General features: G+C 44.3%; 1 protein-coding gene across 1 annotated transcript in view; it reads right to left on the reverse strand.

The window, feature by feature from the left end:
• The window catches only part of LOC144606737 (PR domain zinc finger protein 1-like), a 42,522-nt gene extending 20,328 nt beyond the window's left edge, over positions 1–22,194 (reverse strand). Inside the window, exons 1-2 of the mRNA XM_078423072.1 lie at positions 22,018–22,194; positions 7,206–7,328 (exon numbers count right to left, since the gene is read on the reverse strand). Coding sequence (XP_078279198.1) covers positions 7,206–7,328; positions 22,018–22,194 — 300 coding nt within the window. The remainder of the gene's footprint in view (positions 1–7,205; positions 7,329–22,017) is intronic.
• Positions 22,195–26,136: the final 3,942 nt, after the last annotated feature.

A 26,136-nucleotide genomic window follows, 5' to 3' on the forward strand; every position in this document is an offset into this window, starting at 1 on the left:
CTATTCCTTTTCTCCAGAGATGCTGCCTGTCCCGCTGAGTTACTCCAGCATTGTTATTGATCCCATCTTCGGTGCAAACTAACATCTGCAGTATCCTTCCTACGCGAGATGACATACATGGTCGTCAGATTCCCAGCCCCCAGGAAGCCTGCTCGTTCGTTGTTCTAGTCAACTCAAGCACGGTTTTACAATCACACCAGTTTCGGATCGTCAATACCAAACTTTTTGTTGTTGTTTTAAATCAGTTCCCATGAACTTCTCCAAAGTCATACTCATTCCTGGTACAGACGTCGCCGCAGGCTTCACGGTTACTCGTATCCCTTTGAACATTCCCTGTTTAGTCTCGCAGTCTATTTAAAGCAATAGGTGATGGTGCGGGCGGACGCATCGCTGCAATAACTTCGGATGTCTCTCCCCCCCCCCCCCCCCTCCAAGCTAGGATGAATTGTAGCAATTATTCACTGCGGAGGTTTAGAAGTCAGTGATGTATCGAAAGAGTTGGAATCCGAATTACATAACGCCGCCAATTTGCCATTGATGCGAATATAGACGCCCAACCTCCTAACGCCCACTAACTACCAGAACCCCCTTTGTAAAAGGCCAGAGGTGACCCCAACTAATGGACCTGCATACCACTCCCCCTTCACAAAAATAACGTTTGAAAAAAAAATCAAAATCCAGGAAGTTTCCGTGTAAACTGAGCCCAGGAATGCGTAGGCGACAAATCTGGAAGCGATTTCCCGTCGATATATAGTTTGTAAACATTTGCATCATATTAAATTTGCACTGCGAGTTGGTATTGAACCAACAAATGAGTCAAGGCGGACGACTTCGACACGTCCGTCCGGCGTTCATCATTTGGACAATCAGCAGATCCGATCATGACTGGGTCAGACTTTCAAACGCGGGGGAGTGATTGTTTGAAAGATGCAAGCATAGAAACAGGCCCTTCGGCCCACGGAGTCCACGCCTACCATCGACCGCCCTTGTTGCGTGTCGTCCGGAGGTCTTCTTCTTATCGTGTCCGGAGGTGGATTCATGGGAGGTGGTCTTGGAGGGGAGGATGCTCCTCAAACTGCGGAGTATCTTGGACAATGCACCTCCATGACACACTGGTCAACCTGGGGAGTACCTTCAGCAACAGACTGGTCCCACCAAGATGCAATGCAGGAGGTCCTTTATCCCTGTGGCTCTCAAACTGTACAACTCCTTCCCTTCTGTGATGGGGTAGACTGACCCCCCTCCCTCCTCCCTCCCTTCCCAATCTTTGCACATCCCCAATCCTTTCCACTAGTCACTTTAATTTCATGTTTCCTGTATCTTGTGTGTTGGCAGATCAATCTCCCTCCTCGGGATACATATATCGTATCGCATTGTAATCCACGTTCGCACCCACACCTTTACACACCAGAGGGCAATTTACAGAGGCTGGGTATCACAGAGGAGAAGTTGAATTAGATGAAACCAACAAATGAACAGTTAAAACAGAAAATAATTCTTGAAGTGGTACTTTGGAAAGAAATGTGCTTATAATAGATCTTGATTAAAAACATGAAAATGGCAAAAGGAAATACATTTCCTGGGGTGTCATTGAAATGGAGATAAACAGGTCCAAGGGAGATGGTAAAGTGGCAGGGTGGATATTGGAGTTCAGATCAATCGATTCCAGGATTAGCACTTATATCCCCCCTCCTCCATCACCCCCCTCTTCCCCACCCCCATTGTAGGTATTGCTCAGAGGAAGAAAAGGGAAACAGGTAGCTTTCTTGGCCACAACCTGCCACCAGAGGACGAGATCGGCCAGCGATGAATTGCAGATGGTAGTTAATACACAAAGTGCTGGTGTAATTCAGCATGTGTAGGAAGGAACTGCAGATGCTGGTTTACACCGAAGATAGACCCAAAATGCTGGAGTAACTCAGTGAGACGGGCAGCATCTGTGGATAGAAGGAATGGGTGATGTTTCGGGTCGAGACCCTTCTTCAAAGCTCGTCACCCATACTGACAGGACATGGATAGGTGACGTTTCGGGTCGAGACCCTTCTTCAAACCCCTTTAATGAAACACATGCCTGGAAACTGAATTTCACCCTTTTATCGTGCACCAAACGTGTGCGAGATATAAAGTAAATGTTCAATTATGAGTCTTGCAAAACAAATCATGAAAATAGCCAAAGGTATATAAGAAACAACCTTATGGTGGTTCATACCTATAGGCAGAGCTGCCCAGTGTGAAGTTTGGTATGAAATATTATTTCGGTCAACACATTCCTTTCACCTAATCCTTTTCTTCAGAGATGCTGCCTGGCACGCTGAGTAACTCCAGCATTTTGTGTTAAGCTTCATCAACATAGCGGCCTGCACTTTCTTGTACAGTACACGGATCTGAGGAGTGTCTCGGCCCTCAGAAATATACACCCCAGCTGACCAGCTGAACAGCAGCAATGGGCACACCCTGGCTGCCATGGAGTGGTTTATCCGTACCTTTCACTATTTTATGAGGATGTTGCCAGGACTAGAGGGTCTGAGCTATAGGGGGAGGTTGAGTAAGCTGAGACTCTACTCCCTGGAGCGCAGGAGGATGAGGGGTGATCTTATAGAGGTGTACAAAATCATGAGAGGAATAGATCGGGTAGATGCACAGAGTCTCTTGCCCAGAGTAGGTGAATTGAGGACCATAGGTTTAAGGTGAAGGGCAAAAGATTTAATAGTAATCTGAGGGGTAACTTTTTCACATAAAGGGTGGTGGGTGTATGGAACAATCTGCCAGAGGAGATAGTTGAGGTTGGGACTATCCCAACGTTTAAGAAACAGACAAGTACATGGATAGGACAAGTTTGGAGGGATATGAAGCAAACGCAGGCAGGTGGGACTGGTGTAGCTGGGACATGTTGGCTGTTGTGCACAGTTGTCTCCACACTGTATCTCTCTATGACTCTGTAACTCTATGAGTCACGGGATGCAGGAGACAGGGAGCAAGTCCATCTGAAAGACCTGCAATTCTCATCAGTTGTATACTCCTCAAGGGAGATGTTGGCTGCTCTGTTGAGTATTTCCAGCAGTTTTGTTTTTAATTTTAAGATTTACTTCATCTGCAGTCTTTTTTTATTTTTCAATTATTAGATGTTATCTGGGCTTTCTCAGCTAATTATTTCTAAACCATGTTGGTGTCAACAAATGTACTGTGGAGATTTTGGAAAAAACCACTGCGTGCTGGAGTAATGCAGCGGGTCAGGCAGCATTCCTGGAGAACATGGATAGGGGACATTTAAGGTTGGGACCCTTCTTCAGATGAAGATGGTCATTTGTCGGGATTGGAGGCTGCCAATGAGCAGGTTTCTTGTGAAAAAAATCACTATGGAACCAATTTTAGTGAACCTTTGCTATATTCTCTAAATGCCAACCATATCGCCCATCTGCCAATCAATCCCCCCCCTCACTCACACACACACACACACACCTGTATGGAGAAGGGTCTAGACTCAAAACGTCACCCATTCCTTCTCTCCAGAGAAGCTGCCTGTCCCACTGAGTTACCCCAGCTCAAGACTGATTTCAAGAGAGTTAGATTTAGCTCTTGGGGCTAAGTGAATCAAGGGATATGGGGGAAAAGCCAGAACGGGGTACTGATTTTGGATGATCAGCCATGATCATGTTGAATGGTGGTGCTGGATTGAAGGGCCAAATGGCCTACTCCTGCACCTGTTTTCTATGTTTCTATGTTTCTATGAAAGGAAAACGAAACTATGATTGAGTCAGACACAAAGGGCAGGCTGATTTCTACATCAACGTCCGCTTATCTTCCTACCCTGCAGGATGCTGGAGGTTTAATAAGAACAAGTTACACTTCATATTCCTTGAAGGCTAACGTAATGATGCTTTAAAAAGTCCCTTCCCCGCCCTGGTTTCTATTTATCAAGCCATCGCAATGCAAGTCCAACATATTTCCCAATTGAGAGGTTGGGCCGATTACATCTTTATGTCAGCCCACTCTTCATGGAAAACAGTTACACTTTCTCCCAAATATTGAAGACTGTAAACTATTCAAATTAACCCATCATTTAATCATCTTTCTCCAACATATCTCCTCCTAGTAGCGCAGCGGTAGAGTTGCTGCTTTACAGCGAATGCGGCGCCGGAGACTCAGGTTCGATCCTGACTACGGGTGCTGCACTGTAAGGAGTTTGTACGTTCTCCCCGTGACCTGCGTGGGTTTTCACCGAGATCTTCGGTTTCCTCCCACACTCCAAAGACGTACAGGTATGTAGGTTAATTGGCTGGGTAAATGTAAAAATTGTCCCTAGTGGGTGTAGGATAGTGTTAATGTACGGGGATCGCTGGGCGGCACGGACTTGGAGGGCCGAAATGGCCTGTTTCCGGCTGTATGTATATGATATGATATGATATGATAAATCCCTCAGCCTCACGCTCCTTTATAGCGCACCCCCATTTCTCCCAGGGGCCTTAATTTTTACTTTCCACTTTTACCCATAGCATTAAACCCCATCTCCTCTCAAATCCATCTCTCAACCTTCCCCAAATCCTTCGACCCACCGCCTTCCTACATGGTCCTAATTTGCACCTCTTTACCTCAAAGTTAGCTCTCACTTCACCTCTACTTTAGCTCTCGCTTCACCTCCACCTTTACCCCTTCATGCCATTTCTTCATAATCTCCAACATGTTCCTCCCATATCATTCAACATTACATCTACCAAAACCATCAAACGCACCTTTTAGCAGTACTTAAACCCACCTCAACCCCTCTCTCCATCTCCCTGTAAACCACAGTCCCATCTCATGGTTTAAGGCTGAATACCCTGCCTGCCCTGGGCCTACCTGTTCTGGAGAAAGGAAGCTCACTGATAAATCAATTTTCAAAACCCTTTGGATCATTAGATCAATGCCAACGTTGGTGCCATTTTCAAAGACTCATGATTCTTGCCCATCTGCTTGAGGCCCATTGCAGGCTGAAGGTCAGAATGAAAGAATGTCACTGAGCTCCTCTACACTTCAGCAGTATTAATGGGAAGGACCCATCATTGCCTGAGGTGCCTTCCGATGAAAGGATAAGGTCAAAACCACGACAACTGCTGGGAAGATGCGCCATGCTCCCAATGAATGCTATAGGGAGCATTGATGGACACTTGTTTTTTTATTGCTATTGGAGACAATGATGACTAGTTGCGTTGGCCAGCCTTTGCTTTTTTAAAGTTTTCGTTTTTGGAGTACAGCATGGAAACAGGCCCACCGAGTCCATGCCGACCAACAATCACCCATACACCAGTTCTATATTATCCCACTTTCGCATCCTACACACCGGGGGCAATTTACAGAAGCCAATTAAACGACAAACTTGAGCATCTTTGAACAACATACAAACTCTGTACAGGCAGCACCCATAATCAGGATCGAACCCGGGTCTCTGGCGTTGTGAGGCCGCAGTTGTACCATTGTGCCACCGTGCTACCCAGACTCATTAGTACATTTAGCAAAGGGGTCATCGAGCGCCAGAAATTCTCCATCAGATGGAGAGATGGAGATTCTCTCCATCTCCTTCAGCCCTTCTTCACTTCATGAAGGAACGCACATATTCTGAACCCAGTAACACAGGAGGAACGTCTATGGCAACCAATTTCCACATCTCAGTGCGTAGGAAAGCTCCTTTTTACTTTCCCTCTCTAACTTCCTCATTATTTAACCCGTGATTTGTAAACTTTCACCCAAAGTAAAAGACGTCTCCAGTTCAGCCTTGCCAAACTCCTCCAATACCACAAAAACCTCAAAATACATCATTGGACAGTCGCCTCCCTTTCCAAAGAGATTACGCACAATTTCAATTGAAAATAAAAATTGCTGATCTCATGAATCCCATGCTACCGTCTACCCTCAGGTCTCCCAAGGTCGATAGTACTTGATTAGAGTCCTGGCTCCATAATACTCCAGGTTACTTTCGAATAACACCATAAACATAGCTCCCCACTCCACTCATTCAACCTTCTGTAGGTCATTTGCTTAAAAAACACACAGGTGTCTTCATGGTTTTATCAAATTACAGTGTCGTTCACTCTTCAGTCGGACTCAATCTGAACCCCCGAGGGTTTAAATTCAAGTCCCGCTGTGCGCGCAAGATCTGGGAGACATGTTTGTCCAACCCCAACAAAACCCACCCAAAAAATGTGTAAGACGCAGTATGGGTGTCTAAAACATTAAGAGTATGGAGGTTCCGAAAGTCAACAGAAGCACGTTCCCACTCCGTCTTTATAATGCAAACATCTTCAGCATTCAGGGCGGCATTCCAGTTGAGTCAGAAATTCAAAGGCCCTATCTATCCTCAGATTGATAAGAAAAGATGTGTCAGTGCCGTTTTGGCAAAATGCATGAGAGCGCACCAGGTATCCTGACTAATACTTTCACCTTAACCGATGGCAATAAAAAGGGATTATCGACGTCATTGCTATTAGCAGGAAAGAGCTTGGCAGAAATTCACACCCACGTCCCACATTAGAATACAAGTCAGGAAATCATTTGGCAGCTTTTGGGACTGGTCAGGCTGCAGACTGAAGAAGGGTCTCGACCTGAAACATCATCCATTCCTTCCCTCCAGAGATGCTGCCTGTCCCGCTGAGTTACTCCAGCATTTTGTGTCTATCTTCGGTGTAAACCAGGAATAGGTGACATTTCTTCAGACCCTCGTCTCAACCCGAAATGTCACCCACTCTTTTTCTCCAGAGATGTTGCCTGATCCGTTGAGTTATTCCATCTTTTTTGTGTCTATCTTTGGTTTAAACCAGCGTCTGCAGTTCCTTCCTACACATACAATATTATTCTATGTGTAGGAATGCACTGCAGATGCTGGTTTAAACCGATGATAGACACAATACGCTGAAGTAACTCAGTGGGACAGATAGCATCTCTGGAGAGAAGGAATGGGTGACGTTTCGGGTCGAAGTCTGACGAACGGTCTCGACCCGAAACGTCACCCATTCCTTCTCTCCAGAGATGCTGCCTGTCCCGCTGAGTTACTCCAGCATTTTGTGACTGTATTATTCTATGTTCAAGAATAATGACTATAAAAGCTGTATCATGCTTTGGCATCTCCTGAGTATGTGAGAGGCATTATATAAATACTAATTCTTCTTTTCATGGTGGTACAGAGATAAGATTTGACTCCAGTTATCCAGTTGCTGTTTGCTTGGATTACTTACCCTCCAGAAGTACTTTCTGCTTATGTTCTTTGGGACATTGTCTTTGGTGTAGATATCGCCAACCAATGGCCCGAAGCGTGTTCCTTGGGGGATGTATTCTTTACTGAGTACTCCAATCACCTGCTGGTCAGGAAAGAAAGGTTTGGTCATAGATCACTCATTCCTCCTAGACTCCCAAAAAGCCAATCAAAAGGAGTTTAAATGAAAGGACTCTGCATGCTATTTAACATGTAGAAAGCAGACCAGGTTTGGTATGACAGGTCCTCAGTGTGGAGGCTGGGGAGCCTGCAGCTGAGCCTGGAACTCAGGTGGGTCGACAGATGCAGCCCGCTGGTGGACGGGTCAGTCCGAAGAAGGGTCCCGACCCGAAACGTCACCCATCCTTTTTCTCCAGAGATGCTGCCTGAGCCCCACTGAGTTACTCCAGCACTTTGAGTCTATCTTTAGTACGACAAGTGTTCAGTCAACAGCAGAGTCAAACGTATGGGTGCAGAGCCCTCTACAGATGGAGAGCCACATTGTAGCCTGGTACGCCAGTGCAATACTGAGGTAGCACCGCATTAAGGAGGTGCTGAATTCAGGATGAGTTATTCGAGCTACAAGTTGTGCATTAGCACAGTCACCGCACATTTGGAGCAGTTTGCTGCATGCAAAGCTCTTTGAAGCGTATTGAAAGTTTTGAAAGATTCAATAAAAATGAAGGGGTTTGTGGCTATAATTATGTGCCTTTAAACTGGGGGCGGAGTCACAGATGCACAATTAAGCAAGATTTGTATGCATTTGGATGAATGGTTCTTTGGATGTGGCCTCCACAGCCTTCCGTGGCAAAGAATTCCACAGATTCACCAGCCTCTGACTAAAGAAATGTCTCCACATCTCCTTGCTAAAGGTACAAGGATAGATTAGAGAGGCTGGCATTGCTGTCTTGAGAGAAGGCAGAGAGGAGATCTGATAAAATGATGGTATCACAAAATGCTGGAGTAACTCAGCGGGTCAGGCAGCATCTCTGGAGAGAAGGAATGGGTGACGTTTCGGGTCGAGACTCTTCTTCAGACTGAAGAAGGGTCTCAACCCGAAACGTCACCCATTCCTTCTCTCCAGAGATGCTGCCTGACCCGCTGAGTTACTCCAGCATTTTGTGATACCTTCGATTCGTACCAGCATCTGCTGTTATTTTCATTTTATATTCAATAATCATTTTATGCACTGCTAAAGCAATTAATCGACAGTGCAGTGCATTAGAAAATTCAACTGATAGAAGTGCAAGTTCTTATTTGACATTTCTCCAAATAATCCATTCCCTCCATATATTCAAGGAGCAGTTGAATTTTCACGTCTCCCCTCTCTCCGTCCCTCCCCCACCCCAGTTGTCTTACTAGTATCACTGTCGTCCTGTGGAGTTTCACCCTCCCCCGCAGCCAACAATGGACCACTGTGGGTTCCACGTCTCCTTCATCATCATTGCTTTTTGCATATCTTTCATTCATTTGTTCTATGTACCTATATCTCTAATTTCCCTCTCCCCGACACTTAGTCTGAAGAAGGGTCTCAACCCGAAATGTCACCTAATCCTTTTCTCCATAGATGTGGCCTGACTCGCTGAGTTACTCCAGCTCCATGTGTCTATTTTTTAGTTGAATTTCAGTGCTCTAATTATCTCTCTGACACCAGATTTTGACCAGTTTCGTTTGCTCGAACCCTTTGACTCACACAATGACCTTATATGGTAACTACCTATGTGAGAAACTGACTTAACAACATTTCTTTCAAAGGAAATTAACAGTATGAAATTAGCCAGTTCAATTGCCAGCAGTACCAATGAATTGATATGTTGCAACTTCCTGCTTTAAAGATAGAGAACAATTTCATTTTCCTCTTATTTGACTAATGGTTTTCTAGAACTGAAGGGGAACCACTGAATTGTCACAGGTGGCTGATTTCCGTACCAGTTTGTCTGAAGAAGGGCCTCGACCCAAAACATCACCCATGCCTTCTCTCCAGAGATGCTGCCTGTCCCATTGAGTTGCTCCAGCATTTTGTGTCTATCTCCAGTTTAACCTCCAATGGGTGCTTTGACATCCTTTGACTGTAGTAGCACTTTCATTCAGAGGGCAACACTCATCATTAAATGGTTAGGAGTTAGGAGTCCATTCATCCCTTCAGGTCTGCTTTGCTGCTCAATTATCTCTTAGCTGTTCCACAGCTCATCTCCGTTTACCAAAGTTGTTCCTTGTAACCTTTGTCTACAAAATAAGCTATCACTCTCTAGGAAGCTTCAGGAGCACTAGCATACAGTTGTGGGAGAGGGAGAGAGAATACCAAATTTCTCCCCCAAACAGACTGGCGCCAAGTTTAATTTTCTGTTCCTTTGCTCTCAATTCCCCACGGTGGATCGGTTTTTCATATCTTCTCCAGGCATTCTTTTCACGTTTCAAGCTCCCAAAATACTATCACTCGTCATCTTCCCACATTCAAGCCCAGTGAATGGAGGTGGCGTCACCAGCTCCACCTCGTTCTCGATGAAGTCAGCGACCTTTGGCTGTTCCATGAAAAGAAGACATAAGGAGGCTCTTCCTCCCCCTGATTCTCCCTTCCTCCAGGCCTTTCACCAAGGGAGGGACACAATGGAAAAACCGTCAATTGACAGGCACGCGCGTACATTGGAGGCATCTCACATGGACTATGACGAGATCTTGGCTCACACAGAAGTCCTGCCATCTGAGGGAATTGGAAGGGGCAAAAAGGGCATAACTCTCTCTAAAAATGCAGGCATTAAATACTATTGACATGCTCCACTCACTTTCAACAACCCTGCACAGATCATCTGAACCCACAAGGCATCAATCAGCCGTGCTAGAGGCTGGAAATCATCCGATCAGATTATGCCTTTATAAAATCGCCGCACTTTTAAGAAACAATTACAGATATGCTGCCAGGCAAGTGGGACAGCCTTATCTTATCAGCATGGATTCTGGAGGTGCTGCCAAGTGTAATTAGGGAGTTAAAATGTACAAGGGATTCCTGGCTTTGTACAAAAAGGCAGAGAGCACAAAAAGTAAATACATTTTGGCAAAACCTTTATAAATCACAGTTTAGATCTCGGATGAATTATGCCATTCAGTTCCAGACACCTATTTTAGGAAGAATGACAAAGACTAAAGAAAGGATATAATAGAGTTTCCTCGTAAAATATTCAGGAAGAGTTCAGTTTATATGGAGATGCTGGGAGGTATTGCAACTGCTCTCCTTGGAAAATTACAATAGGTCAAAATGATGCAGGGTTCTGATAAAGTGAACAGGGAGAAGTTTCCAATGGCGGAAGGCCCAGCTTCCACGTATTGAAGACATCTAGCAAAAGAGGAACATGTTTCTTGAAAACAGTAATTATCTGCAATGCACTGGCTGATAGAATGGTGGAAGCAGATTCAATGATAAGGTGGCACGGTGGCACGGTGGCATGGTGGCACGGTGGCACGGCGGTAGAGTTGCTGCCTTACAGCGCTTGCAGCGCCGGAGACCCAGGTTCAATCCTGACCACGGGTGCTGTCTGCATGGGGTTTGTACGTTCTCCCCGTGAACTGCGAGGGTTTTGTCCAAGAAATTCAGTTTCCTCCCACACTCCAAAGACGTACAGGTTTGTAGGTTGATTGGCTTGGTAAATAAAAAATTGTCCATAGCGTGTGTAGGATAGTGTTAATGAGCGTGGATTGCCGTTTGGCGCCGACCCAGTGGGCCGAAGGGCCTGTTTCCTCACTGTGTCTCTAAACAAAACTAAACTAAACTAAACTAGAGTCACACCCTGGCCACTCACCTCTTCCCCCCTCTCCCATCAGGCAAATTGGCACAGAAGTGTGAATACACACACCTCCAGAATCAGAGACATTTTCTTCCGAACTATTATCAGGCAACTGAACCATCCTTCCAACATCTAAGGAGCAGCCCTGAGCTACAATCTACTTCATTGGAGACCCTCAGACGATCTTTGATTGGACTTTACTGGACTTTATCTTGCACTAAACGTTATTCGCATTATTCCCTTTGTCAAGCACACAGTGGATGGCTTGATTGTAATCATATATTGTCTTTCCACTGACTGGTTAGCATGCAACAAAATCCTTTCACTGTACCTTGGTATATGTGACAATAGACTAAAGGAAACTAAACTATAAATTAAATTATAAACTAAATTGTAAATGAAATTGTAAGCTATATTATAAACTAAACTATAAACTAAACTATAATCTAAACTAAACAAGGGATGCTGATGCTGGTTAATACACAAAAGAACACAAAGTGCTGGAGAAACTCAGCAGGTCAGGCAGCGTCTCTGGAGAACATGGATAGGTGATGCTTTGGGTGGAGACCAAAGATACTAGAGGAACAAGATGGACCACTCCGTTGAAATCGCCTATACTGAAGTGTCGAACGTAAAGGAGCCATTTTAGTAGGCAAAACCCACCATTCGCTATGGCTCTCACAGTGTAATCAGTGTTTTGGGGGAACAGTATGTGTGATGATACCAATAAAATGCAGAATATATCTCATCTATCAATTCACAGATTTTTCTTTTTTTTCTTTTTTAATGTTTCTGCAAGTTTCTGCCTACTAAAATGGCGTCATGACATACTACAGTTTTTAGGGTCGAGTGGTCTATCTTGTTCCTCGAATATCTTTGGTGGAGACCCTTGTTCTCTAGAGATGCTGCTTGACCGGCTGAGTTACTCCATCACTTTGAGTCCTTCAATGATAGCTTCCTGAAGGACACAGGAGAAAACTGAAAGTGATGGAAAAACAGGGCTACTAAGCAAGAGCAATGGATTGGGACCGATTAAACAGATTGTGCAAACGCCCAGCACAATGGAGAAATGGCATGTACAACCTGTATAGCTGCTTCTCTAATATAGCTGGGAATTAACTTATGTAATTAAAAACAGTTAAAGTACAAAAATAAATATGGCATCCAAACCAAAAGGCACGTAAATGTAGTTTATTTAATTTTATTTATTGGCCATGGATTCTCCCTACTTACTCCTCTCATTTGCACTCAGCATTCAATCGTCTTGTCCAGAAGTTTGAGATTTTAAAAAAGCCACACCTGCTCCATAGAAACAAAATGGATGCTAAAGCCTCCTCCAGTGTGACAAGTGGCAAGCTCAGAGATTCTATGCTGTTGGAATGGCCATTATATTTGTAAAAAGGGTGAAGAATCAACCAGTCCCCAAACAGCTCTTGGCTTCTTTACACAAGCAAGTGGAACCAGCTATCATACCCAGTCCTTAACTCAAGGGACTCTGGAGATTAAACGCGCTGTCAGTGCTTACAACTACACCCAAGATCGTGGGTCTTAAATGTCACCTTGCGGCTTGTCAACCCTTCAGAATTACCCTGGTCACCACAAGTGGAAGATTATTCTGGCCAAAGCATCATTGGGGCATTTAAACAACTAAAACTTTCCAAACACCTTTTTTTTTAAACTGTGTAAATTGAAAAGTGAAGGTTAATTGACAGACAGAAATGACCCAGTTAACAGAGAGAGCGTTCAGTCTCCAATTAGCTTGTGGGAGGCTGGCTGGCAGACGCCAACAGGCAACGATTGGTGGGGGTTGTGGAGGAGGAGGGGGGAGAGTTGGCAAGGGGAGATCACAGGATGAAACACCATAAATTCACCCAGCCCAAGATGCCACCTGTGACCACATCGTCGAGGAAGGATTCCTTACTTAATTGGAAAACAATGAACAACCAAAAGGAAGAATGTAGAAACAAGGGGTTAACAAAAAGACTTGGAATCTGACCCGAAGCATCACCGAGCCATGTGTAGGAAAGAACTGCAGATGCTGGTTTAAATCAAAGGTAGACATAAAATGCTGGAGTAACTCAGCGGGTCTGGCAGCATCTCGGGAGAGAAGGAATGGGTGACGTTTCGGGTCAAGACCATTCCTCATATGTATCTACCAACACCTAGCCATGTTCTCCAGAGATGCCGCCTGGCCCATTGAGTTCTCCAGAACTCTGCGTCTTTTTTTGGTGACTAAAAGGAAGAAGCATACAAGCAACGTGATGGAAACAAAGGAATTGATGCTGAGTCACAGACTTGGCGTCGTTAATCCACAGACAGTGCCCCTGGAACAGCAAATCATTTCCCTTAAACACGGCGCATTGAAATCGGGAATCTGGAATGGAATGTTGCAAAGATTTCATTCTTAACTGTAGCACTGAGGTACAAGAATTTCTTTGAGCTACAGAAACCGGGACAGACTTAAGGATAAAGAAGGGAAGGTGAAGGGAAGAAAGGAAGGAAAAGGTGGAGGGAGGGGAAGGAAGGAAAGGTGGGGGGAGGGGAAGGAAGGAAAGGTGGAGAGGAGGAGGGGAAGGTGGGGGGAGGGGAAGGAAGGAAAGGTGGGGGGGAAGGAAGGAGGGGAAGGAGGGGAAGAAAGGTGGAGGGAGGGGAAGGAAGGGATGGAATGAAAGGTGAAGGGAGGGAAGGGGGGGAAGGAAGGAAAGGTGGAGGGAGGGGAAGGGGAAGGAAAGGTGGAGGGAAGGAGGGGAGGTGCAGAAGGAGGGAAGGAGGAAGTGCTGAAGGAGGGAAGGAAGGAGGGAAGGAAGTATGTATGTCAGCACCTCATTTTGTAATCTTGGGACCTCTTAGATTTCCTTGCAGCCAATGAACTACTTTTGAAATTGAGTAACTGATGCAACGTAGGAAATATGAGTGTAGGGGGATGCTCACACTGCAGTTCAAAGGTGGGGACCACATTGTGAGTAGTGTTTATTGGGAAAGATTCCAACATTTGCCATATGTACCCGGATGCAAGGATAGATCAAAAGTAAATCCATGTTAATTCCAATTATTCTTGACATTCAATGTTATGGATTTCTTATGACCAGACTCCTATAACTGGACAGCCACTTAATTGTGGCTCCTACAAAGGCTGGATGTAAGTGACTCACCCCAAAGTCATCTACAAGGAGAATGAATGAATGAATGAATGAATGAATGAATGAATGAATGAATGAATGAACGATACTTTATTGTCATATGTGATAACTCACAGTGATATTCTTAGTTTTGCATACCCAAGGTATGCAAAGAGTCGCCACATAAAGGGCGCCAACAAAGTTACAAAGTATCCCACGCCGGGTCCTCCTTTGGTCTCCTATCGGCTGGACTAACACCCCATGAACGAAAATGGTGTCTGCTCGAACCTGGACACAAGATCCGGGTGATTATTTTCAGCACAGTACCGAGAGAACACTGTACCATCAGTGCCACTGTCTTTCAGCTAAGTGATTTAACTGCAGCTATGGCCTAGCTTCAATTAAGAAGAGGGAAGTTCTCCCCAATGTTCTGGCCAAACAGTTGCCTCTCAGCAAACACCACTGAACAGATCAGCCCTAGGTTCATAATGGTCCCCGACATAAAAATTGGTTGTCACATTTCTCCTTACTATGCCTTCAATAGTACCTGATTGACCAAGAACTATTTTGGGGTGGCATTTGGTAATAAATGGCACTCTGTAAATGAGTCTTTTCTCCCTGCCTCCACTTTGCAAATGCTGCCTGACACCCTTGAGAATGTGAAACACATGCTGGGCTTACGTGCAGAGGTGAAGAGGAAACACTGTGGGACCGTTAGCCCTTCAGTGCCAGGAACCCAGGTCCACCACCAACAGCAGCAAACAGAAAATCTGACGAGCCACAGTTACTGGATCAGTCGTGTGAATTCAGAGGAAAGAGCTGTTTCCTGTTTACTCTCCAACCGATCAGAGGTCTGACTCTTCATGAAGCAATTAACAGACAGAATGTCAGACTTGCCACAGTCTCTGAACAATGGCCACGACCTTTACTCAGGGCGCTAATACAAAAATATGGTCAAATGTCACGGACATACTAACAGGTTTTATGGCTTTTATATATTCTGCATGGAACACAGAATCATTAAATAGCGTAGCAACAAAGGCTGATACAGTTGATCTGTATTAGCTCTGCTGAAGGACAATTAGGCTACATTTCACTTGCTTCTATTAATTTATTGGGTCAAGCACTCCAAATCTTAACCAGTTAATGTGGAAACAAGTTTTCTCTCATGCTATCTCCAATTCTTTTGCCATTTAGCTTAAGTCTGCTTCCTCTGGTTATTAGCCCTTCTGTAACTGAAAACACTTTTTACTTTGAAAACCTTCACTTTCAACAATTACAAGTCTACTCTCACGCTTCTCTGTGGAGAACAATCCAGAGTTTCACCCGTCTGTTCAGGCTGTTGCAATCATAGATGCCCGCAACAAAATACATGTTGGTTTGTAGGTTAATTGGCCTCTGTAAATTGCTCTTAGTGTGCAGGGAGTGGATACGAAAGTGGGATAACTTAGAACTAGTGTGAACAGGCAATCGATGGTCAGCATGTACTCGGTGGGCTGCAGGGCCTGTTTCCATGCTTGATCTTTCAATCAATCCATCAGGCACTTTTGATCCTTCCCAAACCACTCACCTTCCTGAGGAAGTGACGTGTCCACAATGTGACAAAAAATATGGTCTGACTAATGTTAATACAGATGTAAAGAATGGAAAGTGCACAGATGCTGCCTGTGTGTTTCAGCATTTCTGCTTGTAATTCAGATTTCTAGCATCTGCATTTTTTAATGTCCATTTATTAGATTTATACTGGCTTTGTCCAACTTCCTGGCATTTAAAATCGTTTACTTCAAATAACTTGTCCTCTTAGCTGGGCTTTTCTGGAGATTGGGGAAAGAGGGGATGTGAGCACTGGACATGAAAGGTTCACGTTTCCACCTCTCGAACAATGTATGTCTCCACCCCCCACCTCAAATGCATTGCTCCAGCAACATTCATCCACACCTCCACGCACAAGCATTCCAATGCTGACTTGCTCATCTATCTCTATAAGATCACCCAAGACAGTATCATCACATCCCATCACCACTGCGAACCCCCCCCCCCACCCCATGCACTACCACCAAGCCCTCTGCAGATAACACTGATTCCCAATATGATTATGACTACAAAGGTTTCATTTCTGTTTCTAAATCATTCATGTCTGTGTCCATCGTGTCTCTGCATGCTTCTTCAGCCTTACACACCATCATCCCTCAAATTCCCTTACCCCACCATCGCTGCCCATACCATCAAACAACAAGGGGGCACTGTGGCGCAGTGGTAGAGTTACAGCCTTATAGCACCAGAGACCATGGGTGCTGTCTGTATGGAGTTTTTATCTTCTCACTGTGACCGCGTGGGTTTTCTCCGGGTGCTCCGGTTTCCTCACATATTCCAAAGATATGCAGGTTTGTAGATTAATTGGCTTCTATAAATTGTCCCTTGTGTCTCTGATAGAATCAGTGTATGAGTGATCATGGTCGGCGCGGACTCAGTGGGCCGAAGGACCTGTTTCCACGCTCCATCTCTAAACTAAAACTAAATCAGGCCTCAACTCTGAGGCCCTTTCCCTGAGCCTGCCCTCTCCTTCATATCATCCTCAAAATCCACCTCTTTGTTTAAAAATTTGATCACACACTCAAATATTCTCTAACAAAGGCTTCCTGCTAAATTTTGTCCGATAACATAGTTAAAGATTAATTGGTTTTAAAGCCAATGTGTGGCTACAAGCATTTATTTCTGCATAATTTGCTCTAGGTGCTCTGGAAGCATTTGATGTACAATGAAGAGAGATGTTTTCTCTCTATTTAATCTTTAGGGTGCCTACCCTTTGTTTAATGTCAATATCAACTCAAAAATGTTTTTAAAAAAAATATTTATTCCCAGCACTCCCTCAGCCTACCTTATTATGTGGTTAGATAAACAATGTGTCCATTGTCTGAAATGCAATGAAGGGTTTTTCATCATGTCTGTTCCACCCACACACTGGGCAAGTAGGTGGAAGTTAGCTTGGCTTGTCTCACAAGCTATTCAGAGGTGAGGTCATTCCAAAACACTGACTTCACTCATACACGGCAAAGGGAAGGTGTTGCTGTTGCCAAGGCAGACACAAAATGCCAGAGTAACTCATCGGGTCAGGCAGCATCTCTGGAGAGAAGGAAAAGGTGACGTTTTGGGTCGGAAACCTTGCTTGGTTGCCCTCCATCTCTGGGACGTCATGGAGATTGTCACTCACTAGTTTCCAATGAGAGGCTGGGGGAAATTAGGTTTCTTTAATTTTTAAATCTTCCTTCATTGTCAACTCAGTTTTAATTTGGGGCTGTTGCACAATTCTCAACACAGTCGTGATTAAGACTCTCTCGGGGATACTGTTGCAGTAAATGAGGCGTCCTCAAAAACAAAACATTGGAGAGGCAACAACACCTCTTCCACAATAATTCTCACTAGCATTACCCCGTAGCAAGGCGACGTATTCAGCCCCTTACTATATACCCTATGAATGCACCGCTGACAAATTCCGTCCAACTCCATTTGCAGGTTTGCAGATAACACAAACACAGTGGACCAGATCTCAAACAATAACGACCCAGACTGCAGGAAGGAGGTAGAGAGCTTAATTGCCCGGTATCAAGAGCACAACCCCCGCCTCCACCTTAGGAAGTGGGATGACTTACACGCCCCTGTTTATCAATGGTGCGCAAGTGCACATATCTCCAGCAACTTGACTTGGTTTAACCACATGATCACTGGCCAAGAAAGCACACCAACGCCTCTACTTCCTCAGAATGCTGAGGAGATTAGCATGTCCGCAGTGGCTCTTCACACTTTCTACGGATGCACCACAGCCAGCTTCCTATCCGACGCATCACATGTGGGTGTAACAACTGCTCTGCACAAGTCTGCGAGAAAGTGCAGAGTTCTGAATGCAGCCCAGCCCATCGTGCAAACCAGCAACTCAGTCTACATCTCCCTGCCTCAGGAAAGCAGCCAACAAATCAAGGACCACTCACACTTCAGTCATTCTCTCTTCTCCTTCCCTCCTGAAGGCAGAAGATTTTTTTAAAAAAGCTTGAAAACACACACCACCTATTTCAACCTCGCTTGTTTCCTGCTGTTGGCCAACTCTTAAAAGGATGTCTCAAATGCTAAGGATGAATTTCTGATACCCCAATCTACCTCGTTACAGCCCTTGCACTTTTTGCATCTGCACTTTCCCTATATCCTGCGTTGTTTTTTTCTCTCTTGCACCACCTTGATGTAATTATGTATGTTATGATTTGCCTGGATAGGATGCAAATTAGTTTTCACTGTATCTCAGGACACATGACAATAATAAATCAATATTAATACCTTCAAACCAATCCAGAGCAAATCCCCAACCCTCTCTCTCTATTTGAGATCCCAACTCCTGTTTTGAGCAAGGTTCTAAATAAATACCAGGTTGTACATAAATGCAAGTGAAAGGCTCGATACAAATTTGTTTTTCTTTCTACTGCCATAACCCTGCACATTCTGATCAATCGTAACAAATATTAGGCAGGTGATACAGCAACATTTAAAAGGCATTTGGACAGGTACATGGATAGGACATGTTTAGAGGGATATGGGCCAAAAGTCGGCAGGTGGGACTAATGTAGATGGGGACAATAGACAATAGGTGCAGGAGTAGGCCATTCAGCCCTTCGAGCCAGCACCGCCATTCAATGCGATCATGGCTGATCACTCTCAATCAGTACCCCGTTCCTGCCTTCTCCCCATACCCCCTCACTCCGCTATCCTTAAGAGCTCTATCCAGCTCTCTCTTGAAAGCATCCAACAAACTGGCCTCCACTGCCTTCTGAGGCAGAGAATTCCACACCTTCACCACCCTCTGACTGAAAAAGTTCTTCCTCATCTCCTTTCTAAATGGCCTACCCCTTATTCTTAAACTGTGGCCCCTTGTTCTGGACTCCCCCAACATTGGGAACATGTTATCTGCCTCTAATGTGTCCAATCCCCTAATTATCTTATATGTTTCAATAAGATCCCCCCTCATCCTTCTAAATTCCAGTGTATACAAGCCCAATCGCTCCAGCCTTTCAACATACGACAGTCCCGCCATTCCGGGAATTAACCTAGTGAACCTACGCTGCACGCCCTCCATAGCAAGAATATCCTTCCTCAAATTTGGAGACCAAAACTGCACACAGTACTCCAGGTGCGGTCTCACCAGGGCCCGGTACAACTGTAGAAGGACCTCTTTGCTCCTATACTCAACTCCTCTTGTTACGAAGGCCAACATTCCATTGGCTTTCTTCACTGCCTGCTGTACCTGCATGCTTCCTTTCATTGACTGATGCACTAGGACACCCAGATCTCGTTGAACTCCCCCTCCTCCTAACTTGACACCATTCAGATAATAATCTGCCTTTCTATTCTTACTTCCAAAGTGAATAACCTCACACTTATCTACATTAAACTGCATCTGCCATGTATCCGCCCACTCACACAACCTGTCCAAGTCACCCTGCAGCCTTATTGCATCTTCCTCACAATTCACACTACCCCCCAACTTAGTATCATCTGCAAATTTGCTAATGGTACTTTTAATCCCTTCGTCTAAGGGAACTTTGGTCAGCGTGGGCAAGCTGGGCCTGTTTCCGTGCTGTATGACTCGATGACTGTTCAGCGAAACCAACAAAGCCTTTATTTCCATTGATGTTAAACGATCAAACATCCTCATAAACCCACAAAGATATCTCGTGCTTCTGGCCCTCTGCTTGCCCAACCACTGCCCTTCCTATAACCCCTCCTTCTCCACTTTTACCCACTTCATCTCCATCTCCGGCCATATTCCCAGTGGATATTCTGCCATTGGGCCGTCGTACTCCAGCAATCCATAGAATTCAGGGTAATTATCAAACCGTACCGACGAGGCCACTCAGCTCATTGCTACTGTCCCAGCTTTATGAATATATTATCCTTCTACTTTTTCCATCGCATACCCACAATGGACTTTCTTTCCAGAATGTTTATGCAACACTTTCTATCAAATTTGCCTCTACCTACTTTTTGGGAGATGGACTCCAAATTTTAATGGTGTGCTATGTAAGATATTGTATACATTTGTATTTGTATATATTTATTGTATATATTTATTTTTGATATAATCTTTCTGCTCATTATCAATACATCATATTTTGAATCACACTTGTATTAAGGTTATTTTTTTGTTGAACATTATTATTATTATTATTATTATTATTATTATTATTATTATTATTATTATGATGTGTTTACAGACCTGTTAAGGCACTGCAAGAATTACATTGTGTAGGAAGGAACTGCAGATGCTGGTTTAAACCGAAGATGGACACAAAATGCTGGAGTAACTCAGTGGGACAGGCATCATCTCTGGAGAGAAGGAATGGGTGACGTTTCAGGTCGAAGAAGGGTCTCGACCTGAAACGTCACCCATTCCTTCTCTCCAGAGATGCCGCCTGTCCCGCTGAATTACTCCAGCATTTTGTGCCTATCTTCACTAGAATGACATTGTTATGTTGACGGCATTTATTCACAAAGTGCTGGAGTAACTCAGCAGGTCAGGCAGCATCTCAGGAGAGAAGGAATGGGTGACGATTCTGGTCGAGACTCTTCTTCAGACTGAATTATGTTGACAGTGTTATGTTGACAGTATATATGACAATTAAACACGTTCAAATGTTCAATATTGGCTCTACACAGGGCTGAGCTTCCATCAAGGAACACTCAATTATCTGCTGAATCTTCAATCCATTGGGCAACCAGTGATAGTCAAAAGAAAGATGCACTTACGCCTGACCCATGCCAAGAACAGAAACGATAAACAGTAGAAGTTCATCCAAGGTTGCATGTGTTATTATGCTATTATAATTGGGGAGGTTGTTCTGGTTGATGAGAGGAGATCTTATCGAAACGTATAAGATTATTAAGGGGTTGGACACGTTAGAGGCAGGAAACATGTTCCCAATGTTGGGGGAGTCCAGAACAAGGGGCCACAGTTTAAGAATAAGGGGTAGGCCATTTAGAACTGAGATGAGGAAAAACATTTTCAGTCAGAGAGTTGTGAATCTGTGGAATTCTGCCTCAGAAGGCAGTGGAGGCCAATTCTCTGAATGCATTCAAGAGAGAGCTAGATAGAGCTCTTAAGGATAGCGGAGTCAGGGGGTATGGGGAGAAGGCAGAAACGGGGTACTGGTTGAGAATGATCAGCCATGATCACATTGAATGGCGGTGCTGGCTCGAAGGGCCGAATGTCCTCCTCCTGCACCTATTGTCTATTGTCTATTGTTCTCAGTTTTTGAAATGTAACTATGATCTATTGGGGGCATTACAATTAGATTACCAGAATAGGTTTCAAAGGTTTCAAAGGTCTTTTGTTGTCACATGTACCAATTAAGGTACAGTGATATGCGAATTATCATACAGCCATACGAAAAAGGGAAAAAAAGGAATAGTAGTCTGAACAAGAGAGCTCAACCCACCACCACCCTCCCCCAACCCTCTCCCATTCCCCTCTCTCTCCTCCCACCCCCACCCCATTTGATAGCTGGGGGCTGAGGGAATGTTACAGGGCTTTAAGTTGGGCGATGATATGATCAATGGGGTTGCTCCAAGATCTGGCAGAGACTTGATGGACCGAACGGTCTCCTTCTCTATTGCAAGGAAATGCAAGTTAAAAATATAAACAGGAAATATCAGCAAATTTTAGAAGTATAATGCAACGCACATGACCTATTGTAATCATGTACCTCAGGGCATGCAACCAAAACAAGTCTGGACAAGTTTAAATGTGTATTGCATCACATATTTAATCCAAATTTTCATTTAATTTCATAAATTAACTTGCGATTGCCATGCGATACTCGAAGATATTAGACCAACTGGAGACAGAAGGACCTACCTCATTGGTGTTTGCATATTTGAAGGTAAGGTTTCGGGGTATGGAAGCTCTGGCCCAAGGGGTTCCAGTATATTTGGTCAGGTCCCTTGGTTGGTCATGTACAATATAGGTGCACCTCTCTTCCAAATCCACCTCTCTCCACTGGCTCATGTCCGACACCTCGGCTTTCATCCTCATGCCCTCTCAGTGCCCCAGTCACTTCAACATGACAGGACCAGTCACAACATCGGAGAATCTGCAAGAGTCAAGCAAAGAGGAGGAGGGGGGAGAAAATAAAAATAGAGTTACACAGGAAATGAAAAAAAACTTTTTGAAGCGCAGTCATTGTTTTAATTCAAGGAATGGGGAAGTAAACTTGAGTGAAGCAAGTCAATCAAAGAATAACGAGATAAATGACCAGGTGATCTGCTTCAATTCTGTTAGTTGAGGGTAGGACTTTTCTACGAACCTTCATCACATTGGAAGAGGATCTCACATCCACCTCCGAGGACAGGCAATCCCTTGGTTTAGGATCTCATGTGAAATATGGCACCTCTGACTGTTGTCAGCCTTGGTTGAATACTCAGATCTCCTGTACAGATGCAAGGCAGTCCCACCCAGATCCACAATTAACACCTGATTATTATCATCCACAATTAACACCTGATTATTCTCTGAATACATTCAAGAGAGAGCTAGATAGAGCTCTTAAGGATAGCGGAGTCAGGGGGTATGGGGAGAAGGCAGGAACGGGGTACTGATTGAGAATGATCAGCCATGATCACATTGAATGGCAGTGCTGGCTCGAAGGGCCAAATGGCCTTCCCCTGCACCTATTTTCTATTGTCTATTGCCACGATCATATCTGCCATCATCACCATCCCTGGCAGCGCATTCTAGGCACCCCATCGCACTCTATGTAAAAAACTTGGCCTGCACATCTCCATTACACTTTACCCCTCTCACTTTGAAGCCAGGTTTTCACACTTGCATGCTGGGATCGATTGATTGGGAGGACTGGCTGTTACAATCCCTGAAGTTTTGCACTACAATTGACTTGCACGGTGTTGTTCTTGGGGGTGACCACTAGGTGATGTTGCTACCATTCAGACACATCTTCAGTTGTGTATCTCAACATCACTGGGTGTTTCGGCCTTTTATCACATGACACCCTCAGTCGAGGCAGCCCCAGGTGGTCAGGCCTGGGTGGATATTGTATTATCTTTTAATGAAGTAAAACATATGTAAAAACAACTCATTTAATCACTAAAGAAAGACACAAAGTGCTGGAATAACTCAGCAGGTCAGGCAGCATCTCTGGAGAATATGGATAGGTAATGTTTTGAATCGAGACCCTTCTTCAAACTCTGAGGAAACACAGCACTTTGTGTCAGTTTTAGAATTCAGAGGTGCAGCCTGAACCACCGAGTTACTCCAGCACTTTTTGTGCGTTATTTGTTATTCAACATCTGCGGTTCCTTCTTTCTACCTTGTTTTATCACTGTTGGATGATAACTCTACATGCAAATATAAATAGTTTTTATTTAAATATCACCTTCAGTGCAGTTATGTATTCTGAAGCATTTCCCAGGAACATTGTGATAGGGAAAAATCTGAGAAATTAGCATAGATGGCCGAAGGTTTAGCCGAGGAGGTAGGTTTTACTGAGAACCTATGAAGAAAGAAGCAGCTAGCTGCCGATGTATAATCCATAAACGCAGGAGCAGAGGGGTCTCGTTGTTTTAAAGAATGCTCTCGAGGTTACAGAGTTGGTTGCATGCAAGATCATAAAGCAAATGGAACACAAGGATGAGGATTAACTAAACATTATCACTGGTGGGCCAAGATTCTAGGAAGGGCTGCAAGCACAATGTTGGGCAAATGGCTTTTCACAAGCTGGAGATCCTTGGAGATTATATCTTGGTTGGAGAAGCAATATTGATTGATCTTCTAATGAAGGGTCCCAACCCAAAATATTCCAGTGCCAATTATCTCCTACGAGATAGCCCGATCTACACAGTGCTAACAAATGAGAGAAATATTCCTCTCACATGAGTAGTACAAGATGAGATTGTCTGTAATATACTTTAGTGCTCTATCCTAGAGGTAAGTGCAATGACTGAGCTGGAATTAGCAAGGATTGGACACTTGATCCACCGTCAGCCGTCCACTAACTCCTTAAGCGATCCCTCAATTGGGATCAGTAATATTTTTTAAACTTTTTTAAAGAATCTAAGCACAATAATGCAAACCAGCTTCACCCAGGACATCCCGATGGGTTACAGAGACGACCAGATCAATGCCATTTTAGAATCTATTCCATTAATGCCAACTTGTATTTGTACAGACCCCTTTAACACCTCTTAACATCCCCAAACAACTTCACAGGAACAATTCTCAGGAAATACTTGATGCAAAAGCACACAAATTGTTGTAACTTAGTCAAGGTGATAGGTTTAAAGAAGAGCACTAGGAAAGGAGAGATGAGAGGATGTCTAGAGGGGAAATTTCAGAATTTACAGCTCAAACAGCCGAAGACACAGCATAGAAGATGGAGAAATGGAAGACAGGTGCGCAGAAGCACCAATCTAATTTCGTTTGTTGGTGCCTCCTCCACCTCAGCCTTCCTAATAATGAATACATTTAAAACAATGTAAAGGAGACATGGTAAATATGTAGGAAGGAACTGCAGACGCTGGTTTAAACCGAAGATAGACACAAAATGCTGGAGTAACTCAGCAGGACATGCAGCATCTCTGGAGAGGAATGGGTGACATTTCGGGTCGAGACCCTTCTTCGACCCGGCAGGTCACCCATTTCTTCTCTCCAGAGAAGCTGCCTGTCCCGCTGAGTTACTCCAGCATTTTGTGTCTTTTAAAGGAAACATGGCTCTAGTTAGTTATAATGGTTCCTCTCCATAAAGGTGCAAATCTTGGCAATAACTGAAGGCAGGTTACTTAACCACACGAACAAGAATGCCAAGGCAGACTACGTTAGCTAGAAGTCATGGCTACTAATTCACCTTTGAACCTCAGCTATAAGTTCATACGTTATAGGAGCTGAATTAGGCCATTCAGTCCATCAAGCCAACTCCACCATTCAATCATGGCTGATCTATCTTTCCCTCTCAACCCGATCTCCTGCTTTCTCCCGATAATCCCTGACCCCAACAATACTCCCTAGCCTTCACCATGTGAGATCAACGCCCATTGCTTTGAATAGAATCTGAATCTGAGAACCTTTGCTGATGTCTATTGTTCAGCACCATATTTACCTTTTGAACCACCGAGATAGTGTTCAATTTTATTTTAATGAGTACATGTTTTTATGGTTTATAATGAGCTTTTATGGTTCCATCTTCACTTCTTCAGAGGGCGGCACGGTGGCGCAGCAGTAGAGTAGACCCGGGTTCGATCCTGACTACGGGTGCTATCGGTACAGAGATTGTACGTTCTCCCCTTGACCACGTGGGTTTTCCCCGAGATCGTTTTCCTCCCACACTCCAAAGACGCACAGGTTGATTGGCTTGGTATAAATGTAAATTGTCCCTTGTGTGTGTAGGATAGTGTTAATGTGCAGGAATCGCTGGTCATGCGGACTTGGTGGGCTGAAGGGCCTGTTTCCGTGCTGTATCTCTAAACTAAACTAAACTAAATAACGTGCAGGAAGAGATCTTTATACCATAGGATCATCCTAAGAATTACTCACTCACGTTAGATGAGCAAAGTATAGTTCAACATTGGGATCTGTTCTGAACTGAGCAACCATATACAATGAAGCAACTCTTGATAAACTCAAAATGCTGGAGTAACACAGCCAGACAGGCAGCATCTCTGGAGAAAAATAATAGGTGACATTTTGGGTCAAGACCCTTCTTCAGACCTTCTAAGTTACTCCTGCATTTTGTATCTATCTTCGGTGTAAACCAGCATCTGCAGTTCCTTCCTCCACATCTTGGTAGGATTGGCTGTTTAGATATTGAAGGATACCAATTCTTCTGTGGTTTGGTCACAGGTCTATCCTTTAGAATGTGTTTTTTTTCCCAACTGGGTTCACAGTTCCAGCTAACGATATTCCTGAAAGCTACAAGACCGGAGCTGGTCAGCAGCCTGAACACATATTCCACCATGGATTGACACA

The sequence above is a fragment of the Rhinoraja longicauda genome, chromosome 27 (assembly GCF_053455715.1).
Source record: "Rhinoraja longicauda isolate Sanriku21f chromosome 27, sRhiLon1.1, whole genome shotgun sequence".
NCBI lineage: Eukaryota > Metazoa > Chordata > Chondrichthyes > Rajiformes > Arhynchobatidae > Rhinoraja > Rhinoraja longicauda.